This window comes from Notolepis coatsorum (assembly GCF_963971535.1).
Source record: "Notolepis coatsorum genome assembly, chromosome: 13".
Lineage (NCBI taxonomy): Eukaryota > Metazoa > Chordata > Actinopteri > Aulopiformes > Paralepididae > Notolepis > Notolepis coatsorum.
The window spans coordinates 78,695,329-78,707,882 of record NC_140177.1 but is presented as its reverse complement, the minus strand read 5'-3'; the positions used below and the strand labels follow the sequence as shown (position 1 = coordinate 78,707,882).

The following is a 12,554-nucleotide window of genomic DNA, read 5'->3' as shown; positions in this document are numbered from 1 at the left end:
CTGATAGACTGGCTGACTACTGGCTATGAAGAAAAGTAAAGTTAGTATTGCTTCATATTTTCGACGCGTTCGCCCTCCTATAGTGAGCCGAACTGAACTGAACTCAAGACACACGGAGAGAGCTGCGGCGTCTGCTCCTCCTCCAGCCCTCTCGCACCCGTGGCTGTTGTAAACACTGGGACCTCGGTGAGCCTGCCAGCCGGCTAGCTACTGATAGCTATCAACAAATGCTCCAGTAAGTCTAGTAGTGCATGATAGCTTGCGTTAGCTTACTGTTCAAAACGAAACGTCCCATTAAACTAAATAGTTCAGATAGCTCCGTCCTGATATCAATGTCTTATAACACTGAGTCGATGCGTATTCGAGCTGAGGGCACGCTGAATATAGTCAATAGGGACCAGCTGCAGCGCCGGAGAATCCTGGCCGTAGCTGGAGGCTACAGTATAGGGTCCAGCTGCAGCTCCGGAGAATCCTGGCCGTAGCTGGAGGCTACAGTATAGGGCCCAGCTGCAGCTCCGGAGAATCCTGGCCGTAGCTGGAGGCTACTCAGTACACACAGACAGTGGAGCTGGTTGCATATAGCGACCATTTAGACTTGTTGCGTGGTGGCGATGTCTCGCAGACAGGGGGCGAAATTAAAGCCTGCCGCCCGCCAGGGGCGCTCAGTTTTTACCTTTGGCGCTTGCCACTGAGAGCCATGCCCGCCGTGTGGCGTGTAGACGTGTAGTTCATAATGATACTCTTATTTTGAAGATCTGTGCGGGTCTCATTTCCGGCCCAAGCGCAGCTAGAGTCATAATATCGATGGCTCCGGCAGTTAGCAGCATTCGGTTCGTATGATATTCTTATTTTGAAAAAAAACGTGGCAACGAGTCATATCCGCCCAGCCGGGCCAGCCCCCTGCAGCGGGATACTATTGGCTTCTGCTCGTATCAACACAGAGCGGCCCGCAGCTCTAGTGCCACTGCTAACGTTAAGCTCTCAGAATGGTAGCAGCTCGCCTGCAGCATCTAGTGCTAACGTTAAGCTCCCAGAATGGTAGCAGCTCGCCCGCAGCATCTAGTGCTAACGCATTGTCTAACGGTATCTAGCTGGCTAGCTACTGATATCAACAAATGCTCCAGCAATAGTCTACTCGAGTGCATAAAACCTCCGTTCCCTCGTTAGCTAGCTCGCGTTAGCTAACGCTAGATCGATCTGTCCCAGTAAACTAAATTGTCTTAACGTTATCTACCGGGCTAGCAGTAGCTACAGATAGCTCCTGATATCAATGTCTTATAACATTGATTGAATGCGTATTCTAGCTGAGGGCATGTTGAATGTGATTTGACAACATAACCGTAACGTTATAAATGGGTCCAGCTGCATCGCCGGAGAATCCTTGCATGCTGAATGTAGGGTCTAGCTGAATATAGGGTCTAGCTGCAGGGCCGGAGAATCCTTGCTGGAGCTGGAGGCTAATCAAGTATACACACAGACAGTGGAGCTGTTTGCAGATAGCAAGCATTTTGACTTTGGTGGCGATGTCTCGCAGATAATACAACTACAAGTATGACTATATAATATATATTTTATTTAAAAAAAAAATTATATAAAATATATATATATATATTTTTTTTAATCAGGGCTGTACGCTAAGCTTTTTCACTAGGGGCACACTTGCCCCTAAATGAGAAATTTAGGGGCAAAAAATATTTTTTAGGGGCAAATTTTTTATATAATTTTTTTTTAATAAAATATATATATTATATAATCATACTTGTAGTTGTATTATCTGCGAGACATCGCCACCACGCAACAAGTCTAAATGCTCGCTATATGCAACCAGCTCCACTGTCTGTGTGTACTGACTGAGTAGCCTCCAGCTACGGCCAGGATTCTCCGGAGCTGCAGCTGGGCCCTATACTGTAGGGATGTGCATCTCCTCACTGAGGCCGATGCGATGTGCATCTCGATACGGTGCCAACGATACGATACATTATCGATACATTTGAAGCACCGGGCGATGCGATATGATTCACCCCCTGTTGAGATACGATTCGATACGATTTGATTCAACATAATGCGATTCGGGGCGATACGATGCGATTCAACACGATGCAAAATAATAATAATAATAATAATAATAATAATAAATAATACAATTTTATGGTATGACAGAGGATTTGGTTGTATTCCTTATATGCAGCTTATATTATTATTAAAAATAAAAGAATCTACTGTAAGACAATTTATATAAAAACTCTTGGGTGCCTAAGAAGACTTTTGCATAAACTGTCTTTTCTATCCACTTTAGCTAAAAACACACGAGAGAGAGAGAGAGAGAGAGAGAGAGAGATATGCCGTAATATTTTATGTTCTATTTTATGATGAACATTTTTGTATATACTATATTTTACAATGATATTTTGTATGTACTTATATCCGTTTGTAATCCATGTTTATGTTTAATATTGCTTTGGCAACATGTAGAAGTACGTCATGCCAATAAAGCCATTTGAGAGAGAGAGAGAGAGAGAGAGAGAGAGAGAGAGAGAGAGAGAGAGAGGGAGAGAGAGAGAGAGAGAGAGAGAGAGAGAGAGTCCCCGTCTGAGCTGTCGTCGACAGTTGATGATGTCACACACTAGACTAGGTCACTAGGATGCGTCGTCTATACTTTCCGACGACCGTAGCTCCATTATGTCAACAACACGGAGGCAGCCAGCCTGGATGGATTGCATGAAGCGATATAATTAAGAAATTAATAACCAATAAATGTGAAGTTATCTTTGAACCCCTGTTGTCAAGCGTCTTCAATATACCCCCCCCCTCCTCACTAATGGTACTGGTGTTGCAGAGTCACTTTAGTTAGAAGACACTAGTTTAGCGTTAGCTGAACGGCTAACTGGCGTTAGCCAGAGGCTACTAGCGTTAGCATGTTGAGCAATTCTATTCATGTCTCCTCGACTTCCACTGTTTGTTGATAACTGTGACGCGGCTCTCGCCTTATATGTAGCGAAGCAATAGTATCTGCTGTGTGTGTGTGCAGTCACAGTGCACTGCTGACAAGTGGATGAGAGGAAATTATATCAATGCATCGGTTTTTGATGATGCAAAGACGCTACAACAAGATGCATCGCGAGTTCAGCCTGACATTTTGCCGACGCGGGGACATATTCCACCGGTACACTTGCCCTATCAGAGTGAGTGCTCAGTCGATTGTTCCCGCTGATCATACCTGCTGAGTGCTCACTGCTCAGCTCGCGTGAGTGACGTCATCACACGCCTTGGATAATTTAGGAGTGAAATGCGAATCCAAGGCTTGAAAGTAGGGGTGCACCGATATGAAAATTGGCCACCGATACCGATTGTTCAACTAACACAATCGGCCGATACCGATACCGATACCGATAATTGTGGCAAAAAATAAGTATTTTTAATTTTTTTTAATATTTTTTTTAATATTTTTTTTTTATTTTTTATTTTTTTTTAATGAAACTACTGTATATTTGTATGTGTGTTTGTATTTGTAGGCCTCTTTACTTACTTAAAAAAGGAAACATCAAGAAATATGTTTATGGTATCACTGATCCCTCTCCCAGTATCGTCTGGCGGCCTGCAGAGGGATACTATTTTCTCAACCAGAGCTTTCAACCAATGCAATGGAACCATTCTGGCAGCCTGCAGCGGGATACTATTCTCTCAACCAGAGCTTTCAACCAATGCAATGGAACCATTTTGATTGACAGTCGATTCGGCCAATTACGCCACACCGCTAGCACCCACCTCCTGCTTACCACCAAGCGTTTATTCATTTTTCTACTTCGGGGCATGCCGCCATTGATGATCTGCTTGCGAGAATGCGAGTCAAACTCAGAACCACAACAAGCTAATACGTTAGCTGCCCGGCAGTGCCCGCCGACCAGCGCGCTCCACAGGATGGCCAAACGAGACACAATGATTTTACTGCAACAAATGTTATAATAAAACAAAGCCTTTCTATACATTTGTCTGGTTGAAAACTTTATTAACAGATTGCAGAATGTGTAGTTGTGTACGGAATGAGCAACGGAATGTAACCGAGCTATGCACGGCTTGCTTGCTATCTTCGGGTAAATACTATGCTGATGTAATTGAACGTGTAACTAACTATAATAACGTTAATGCCACAAAACGAATGTTTGTGTCATTTTAACAGCAGATACTTTCTTAAATGCCATCCTCCCGACAGAGCGGTGTTGATGGGGAGCTCTGATGGATTCGCTTGGTTGTGTTATTACTATGCATTGAACAGCTAACCGAAAGCTAGGGTTAACTAATGTTAAAGGTTTAGCCATAACGTTACGTTGGCTAAAGTTGGGGCTATTCTTAATCCAGTAATAATGGCTGCAGACCTGCAAGCAAAGTACAGCAAGTTGGCAAAGGAGTATTCCAACGTAAATCACATTTTCACCAGTAACGTTAGTCTTCTGCCTCCCGGCTATGAACGGACTCGGAGTAATGCCTTGCTGCTATGGGTAATAATAATATGCTGATGTTATTGTCCGTGTAACACTAACTATATAACGTTAATGCCACAAAACGAATGCCTTGTTAATCATAAATAGTAACTTTGATGCAGTAGCTTGTGTGTGTGTGGGGGGGACGGCGGGCGTTGTGCAGGTGGGTCGCGAGTGAACTTTTTTTTTTTTGACGCTACACAAATGGATGGTTAGTTATCGGCGACTGCTATCGGCACATTTGAGCTTATCGGCCGATAGGCCGATAGCAGTCAACAAGGCACTTATCGGCCGATACCGATACCCGACCGATATATCGGTGCACCCCTACTTGAAAGCACTACTCGCAAGCCCGCCCCCAGATAATATTTACCAATCGCAACGGCCAATTAAAGGGGCAATTCGCGATGATATCATAGCAGTGTACAGCCCTGTTTAATCAAAAGAAAATTGGCAGGTAAGAAATATGCTTGGCGGGTAGACTCTTCCCATCTACCCGCCACTGGCCGGTGAGTCAAAAAGTTAATTTCGCTCCCTGCTCGCAGATAATACAACTACAAGTATGATTATATAATATATATATTCTATTAAAAAAAATTATATAAAATAATTTTTTCTCTTTTTTTTTTAAATCAAAAACAATCGATATAAATAATGGTAAAATTGTTATTTAAAAATTTGCCCCTAAAAAATATTTTTTGCCCCTAAATTTCTCATTTAGGGGCAAGTGTGCCCCTAGTGAAAAAGCTTAGCGTACAGCCCTGCGAACAGGTCGAAAAGTACCTTGTGGAAAAAAATCTAATCTTCGAATTCCAATCTGGCTTCAGAACATCCCACTCCACTGACACATGCCTTCTCTATTTGAACGACCACATCAAACAAGAGGTGGACGCGGGCAAATACTGCGGCATTGCTCATGCTGGACCTACAAAAGGCCTTTGACTATCAGTGAGCTGGATGCAATCCTACCTGGAGGGGAGAGAACAGATGGTGGAGGTAAACGGTACCCAAACCCCCCCCCCCTCCCAGTGAGCTGTGGTGTTCCACAAGGAAGCATACTAGGACCGCTACTGTTCCTAATTTATGCAAATGACATGTCGTCAGCTTGTTGTGACTGCAACTTGTTCCTGTTCGTGGACGACTCAGCCCTGCTGGTCTCTGACGACGAGAACAAGTTGCAGGTTGAAAAAACCCTCAGCTCGGAACTAGGCAAAATCTGCATATGGCTCGCTGATAACAAACTATCATTACACATGGGCAAAACAGAGTCCATTCTCTTTGGTTCAAATAACAAACTCAGCAAGACCGACGGCTTCTCAGTTACAGTGGGTGACAATATTGTCACAAGGAAAGATGAAATTACCTACCTAGGTTCCATCCTAGAGGCTAATCTTTCCTGTGACAAAATGGCATCCAATGTAATAAAAAAAAGTCAACCAACGAACTAGATTCTTGTACCGGATCTCCTCTCTGGTAAACAAGAATACCGGTGAAGACTCTGGCAGGAGCACTCATTCAAGGGTACTACCACGACTATGTTTGCACCTCATGGTAGTGTTGTCAAAAATATCGAAAAATCGATACATATCGATTCTGAATATCAATACTCATTTCCCGAAATATCGATATTTAATTATTCATAAAAAAAAATTATAAGGAAGAAGCATTGTTCAATAGTACAGTAGTCCACACACACACTGTGCATTCAGTTAAGTCGGAATATGACTGTAATACAAACAGTTCAGTTTGTCAGGTACATGCAACACAGATTACAGTGTTTACATCTGTCTGCTTGAGAAAATACCATGTTCTGCAATAAAAATTATTGAAGTGAGATGAACAGTTATTTTTAAATGTGTGATCTAAAGATAAACAAAGGGTTTTAAAAGTGTTATATTTATCTTCTCTTATAGTACCAGAGAGAAGCTGAGGAGAATCAACCAGCGACAAAAGCAAAAAAAAAATTTACATTTTAAGATTGAACCTTTTCCCCTGTGGTATCAAAAATGGTATCGAATATCTATACTTTTCAAGGTATCGTATCGAAGTTCGAAATTCCAGTATCGTGACAACACTACCTCATGGTACCAAAGCAGCTCAAAGGCGCTAAAAACAAAATTACAAACATCACAAAACAAACTGGTCAGACTACTGCTTGACCTTACTCCTAGAACCCACCTCACCCCTGCCCACTTTGACAACCTAGGATGGCTTATAGAGTAGACGACAGAGTACAGCAACTTGCAATGGGCCTGGTCTACACAAGATACACTACACGACTAAGGTACTGTACCCATGTACATGTCAAAATACTTCCCAAAGGTCAGTTAATACCACGACCACAACACCAGAGGGAGCTCCACAAATCATGTTAAACCCAGATTCGGCTCAAACAAGGGACTAAACACGTTTCGCAATTATGCCACATCAATGTGAAACACCCTACCCACAGCTGTAAAGGAATGTGAATCACTACCCACTTTTAAAACCACTCTCAAGGAGCTGGCCCCTGTAAATGTCCTAACTCAACCCCCTCCAATGTAAATGTCCTAACCCAATAATACACAAGACCCTCTTCTTGGGACCAAGTAAGGTTTCGTTGATAATCCAATGTACAGTAAGTTACCCCCCCACCCACCTCCTATGTACAGCCCCCCCCCCCCCCCCCCACCTCCTCCAATGAACAGTTTCTTCGTCAAATGTATACTCTCTTTTTTAAACTCGTTTTGTATCACAAACAGTACTGTATTTGTAAATCTGGTATGTCATAAATGTATAGATGTAGCAGTACTGTCTGTATGTCATATGTTATGATGAATTGAAAATGGGGGACCCTGATGTAAACAAGACGAAAGTCTTTCTCTGGTCTGTATGCCCTTAACAATTGTGTGTATTTAATTGAGCTGTACTGTATTGTACCCATTCTGCAATCTGTTAATACAATTTTCAATCAATCAATCAGTCTCTCATAATTGTGGGAATACAACGCTATGGTGGGCTCCACATCTAGACGTCGCAAGTACACCCCCGTCACGTATAGGAAGACTGTAAAAGGCCTTGGCCTACTTAATTAATTATGCCAATGAAATTGATCAACAATCCTACAGACTCAGTCTCGAGTCCTACAGATGTTGATGAAGACTGCACTGATGATCAGCGAGGGAGCATTTCCATAATAACCAGGGGTGCAGTCGTAATATGGGCGGAGGAAAGCTCACAGTAATAATACACATTATACGTCTATGTGCTGATCAAATGCCCTGTCCCAGAACTGTGTACTATCCCTATAAAGCATCTATCAAATAGTCAGTGACAATTCACTTGGTCATAACAACGACACACCCTCTGAGTCTGAATAGCCCCCCCCAACAGCTTTGGAAATTGACATCAAGTAGCTCGTGAATGCGAACGTGCAAACTACGAGAACGCGGTTGGAATATAAGCCTCCATACTGTGTTCGTGATTAAAATTATATGTGGCTTTTACACTGCTAACATTTTGTCATTATCATCAGAGGAAGGCTATTCAATGTATAGCGGTTTGAGGATCCCTGTCGTTAGGAGTAACATTTCCTGTCCCTGTGGCTTCGCTCACTTCCACCACAACGCCGCATATCCGACGAAGATATGGCAGAAATTCACCCGTTAAAACCAATATATATATCCCTTACCTGTACATAATTGTTTTCACAGTATTCCGCAACCCTCGATAGATTCTGATAGCTTTCCACAAGAGCTCGTTTACCGGCCGGAATTTCTTCCTCTAGTAGCATTTGTAGCTCTGCCATCTTACATCCCTTAGTTAGCGTGTCTCTCCTCCCTATGCTTTCAGCGAGGCAGGCGAGGCGCGAGGCGGTGATGATGCTCGGTGTGGTGAGAGAGGGGGGTCCCTCGCCTGGCATTGTGGGGCTGCTGGCCCGTGACAATTCACAGCGGTGGTATAATCGATGGAAACGTTGGTTGGTTTAGATGAGGACAGCGCGGAGTCGGGAACCAATGAGGTTAAACGCGATGATGCTCAGAGCTGTGACAGCTTGTTGTAGTTCGCTGCCGAATGGAACTAATTTGGAACTGAGTTGCAAAAGATACAATTGTATCATTTTTGCGCCTTTGGCAACGTTGCAAGTGGACAATTCGCCTTGTTTTATTAGACAAACAATGTACATTTGGACCTGTACCAGTGTTTTTTTTTATTTGAGAAATGTTAGCATTTGTTAGCAATAGTGGTTAAAGTGATTTGTTGAGGCATTTTCAAACAGACCAATTGGTGGCGCCATACATGCTAAAATAAAGGTATATCTATGAATCCGGTGGATCATTTTTTTTTTATGTTGACACACCTGACATACATTTTATTACACCGTTTGGGAATGTTTAAAATGTTTATACGCAAGAGATAGTTTGGATAATGATCAAATTTGCCATAGCTGCAAGGCCTCACAGCACATAATGCATGTATCTGACAATATGGAACTTGCAAATAAACAATGTACCTTTATAGATTTTTATTCAGTGCGCTCACACATAATTTATAAATACTGTAAATGATATCCAGGGCAGGCCTTACACAAATATTTGATTTCCCGACCAACACTACTACATTTCCCATCTATCCCTATGCTTCAAACCCCACATAATAGGGGTTTGTGGGTCTTGAAGGAGTAAACACCGATAATTAGCCCATAGGTGGCGGAATCAGTTTCAACAAAAAACTACAGTTCCCTAACATATTTGATAATGCTTATGCTGACTGTTCAGCTCATCCCCAACCGAATTTGAGGTCGGCTTCTTCTGATGCATATCGCAGACATGGGGCTATAAAAAAATATATTCGCCGGCAGACATGCACGTTACGGTGAGTTCCTTACAAATATACCACTTAGCGGTGCATTATATTTACATAAACATGACATGGAATTAAATGAATTAAAAACGTTAAAAATATGTTCTGATTTTAATACCGCAAAAACCACATCCCTTTATAATGTGTAGCTCGCTCACTGTGACCAAAACTCGTTGAATTGAACATGGTTAAAAAACCTAGTTTAAGAATTGTGGATATTTGTCTAATACAACGTTATATATTTCCCTTCAAGACGTAAATATTCATCATCTCCCTTGTTGGACCAAGCATGGCGCAGGAGGAGGACAAGTACAATCTCGAGGCAAGATTCGATGCCGCAGTGAGAGTGATCCGGAGTTTGCCTGAAGATGGTAATAGTCTATTCCACTCTTCTCGTTATAGGCTGAGTGACAGCGACTGTGCTAGTGTAGTGGATGGGTTGCGAAGGAGAGCGTTTCTGTTTCTGTTCACACTGCTTGTTGTCTGTGTATATAAACACTCATGGACATTACAGCAGGTGATTGACCTACATCATCCCGAGGATTTATGACGTCATCGCCATGTTGATAAAGCTGATTGGAGCAAGAGCCTGATTAAAAAGACATGTTTACTACAGCTATCATCATGAATGAATGAATGAATGAAAACTTTATTTAACAGATTGCAGAATGGGTACAATACAGTACGGCTCAATACATACAATTGTTAAGGGGATGCAGACCTGAGAAAGACGTTTGTCTTGTTTCCATCAGGGTCCCCCATTTTCAATTCATATAGACATTTATGACATACACAACATACATGACATTTATGGCATAGGGACATATAGGTATTTAGTACTGATACATTTGTGAAATAAGCGGTATTCAAATATACAGTACTGTTACCCCTAGATCCTGACAGAGTATATACATATGATGGGGAGGGGACTGTACATTAGGAGGGGGTGGGTGGGTGGGAGGGAAATATACATACGGCGGGGAGGGAATATATACATGCGGTGGGGAGGAGACTGTCTATTAGGAGGTGGTGGTTTTTTTTGGCATTTACGGTGGCCAGTTTCAAATTGCAGCCTCCCGTAGGTGCTCTTTAAGAGCGGTTTTGAATGTGGGCAGGGATTCACATTCCTTTACAGCTTTGGGTAGGGCGTTCCACATTGTTGTGGCATAATTGCGAAACGTGTTTAGTCCCTTGTTTGAGCCGAATCTGGGTTTAACATGATTTGTTGAGCTTCCTCTGGTGTAGTGGTTGTGGTATTCACTGACCTTTGGGAAGTATTTTGACATGTACATGGGCACCCCGGTCGTATAGTGTATATATATATTTTTTTTTTATTGGTCTTTTTCCCCCTCCATTTTCCTCCGATTTTCTCCCATCCCAATGTTAGTCGTATGCCAATTCCCAGTCCCTTCCTGGTCGCTGCGCACTTACCCCCCACAGTCAGATCATCTGGGAGAGTGGAGGCTACCACGTGCTTCCTCCGACACACGTCCAGCCAATCACCGCTTCTTTTCACCTGGCAGCGCGGATTCTCATTGAGAGGGCGTAGCGTGTGGGAGGACCACACTATCCCCCTCACGTCCAATCCGCGCTTAGCAGGCGCCCCGACCGAACTGTAGGAGTTGCTGTTTACAACGACCCGGACCCACCCCGCCAGCTTCTCCCACCCTCTGATACAGCCAATTGTATCAGTGCAGACGGCCAGCCAAGCTGGTGACAACCCCGGAGCTGTGAGCTGGATTCGAACAGGCAAATCCAGCTCAGCTCCGGGGCTGGTGACGAACGCAATCTCCGCTCGGCCACCTAACCGCCCGTATAGTGTATCTTGTAGACCAGGCCCATTGCAAGTTGCTGTACTCTGTCGTCTACTCTAAGCCATCCTAGGTTGTCAAAGTGGGCAGGGGTGAGGTGGGTTCTGGGGTTCAGGTCAAGTAGTAGTCTGACCAGTTTGTTTTGTGATGTTTGTAATTTTGTTTTAAGCGCCTTTTGTCATAGCTCTCAGAACTACACATACATACTGCATGCTGATTAATCTGCTATCCTATCATATCCTGCCAGTGTAGGCTCTAAAATACAAACCAATAATAACGCTTATACCTGTGTAGTTACTACCGATTCCTTGACATGATTCAGATTTAAAAAAAATGTATCCACTTTTTCTCCTTATTTTTCTCCCATCCCAATTTCGTGTTTCCAATTATCCCCGCCCCTGTCTTGAACGTTGCTTGCATATGCCCCCCACTGGTCGGTTGTAGGGAGGATAGAAGCCTTGCATCACGTGTCCCCTCCGGTACACAAGGAGGCAGCCTGTCACATCTTTTCACCTGCCAGTGCGGACTCTCATTGGCGAGGTGTAGGAGGCTCACACTACCCCCGCTATTTCCTGTCTCTGCTGTGCAGGCGTCCCCCAACCAACCTGTAGGAGCTGCTGTCCACAACGTCCAGATTACCACCCATCGACTTCCACCCGCTGACTCTGCCAATTGAGCCAGTATGATGGCCGGCCCAAGCCGGAGGCAATGCTGACACCCGGATTCGAGACCGGAGTCTCTTGCATTGGTGACGAGCGCAATCTCCGCTGCGCCACCCAGCCGCCATTGATTCAGACTTTCTTGATATTCATTTAACTTTCCCTCTTTCTTTTTCTCTGCCTTTCTTCCGTGTTGCCCCCCCCCCCCCCCCCTCTCAGGTCCCTTCCAGCCCTCGGATGACATGATGCTGATGTTCTATAGTTACTACAAACAGGCCACCCTGGGACCCTGCAACATCTCCAGGCCTACTGGCTTCTGGGATACCCGTGGGAAAGCTAAATGGTGACTATAATGACACATCAGGGGTGTAGGTTTGATTCCATCTTTGGTACAAACTACGAACACTTAATATGCAAGTGCATGAAGTGCAGAATTGTTCTTTTTGCACTAATAATAATAATAATAATAATAATAATAATAATAATAATAATAATAATAATAATAATAATAATAATAATAATAATAATAATAATAATAATAATAATAATAATAGCTTCATTTTATATAGCGCCTTTCAAGAGACCCAAGGTCGCTTTACATAGGGGGGGGGGAATAACAAAGTAACAAACATAGTGGACAGACACAACATATAAATATAAAGATGATCCTGATGACTGTTTTTTTTATTAACCTCCTGAACTGATGCACTTGGCCTACATGTGCACTTGCTGCATATAAATTGATAGCAAATTTGGTCCAAAAA

General features: G+C 43.2%; 2 protein-coding genes across 4 annotated transcripts in view; one reads left to right on the top strand and one right to left on the bottom strand.

Moving 5' to 3' along the window:
• Positions 1 to 8,284, bottom strand: part of LOC311239074 (abl interactor 1-like) — a 147,059-nt gene extending 138,775 nt beyond the window's left edge. For both annotated transcript variants that reach the window (XM_084327303.1, XM_084327302.1), the window contains exon 1: positions 8,149 to 8,284. In XM_084327303.1, the coding sequence (XP_084183429.1) occupies positions 8,149 to 8,265 (117 nt within the window). In that variant the 5' untranslated portion in view covers positions 8,266 to 8,284. The remainder of the gene's footprint in view (positions 1 to 8,148) is intronic.
• Positions 8,285 to 9,206: 922 nt separating this feature from the next.
• The window catches only part of LOC311238923 (acyl-CoA-binding domain-containing protein 5A-like), a 47,797-nt gene continuing 44,449 nt past the window's right edge, over positions 9,207 to 12,554 (top strand). For both annotated transcript variants that reach the window (XM_084327121.1, XM_084327120.1), the window contains exons 1-3: positions 9,207 to 9,332; positions 9,574 to 9,691; positions 12,010 to 12,133. In XM_084327121.1, coding sequence (XP_084183247.1) covers positions 9,610 to 9,691; positions 12,010 to 12,133 — 206 coding nt within the window. In that variant the 5' untranslated portion in view covers positions 9,207 to 9,332; positions 9,574 to 9,609. The remainder of the gene's footprint in view (positions 9,333 to 9,573; positions 9,692 to 12,009; positions 12,134 to 12,554) is intronic.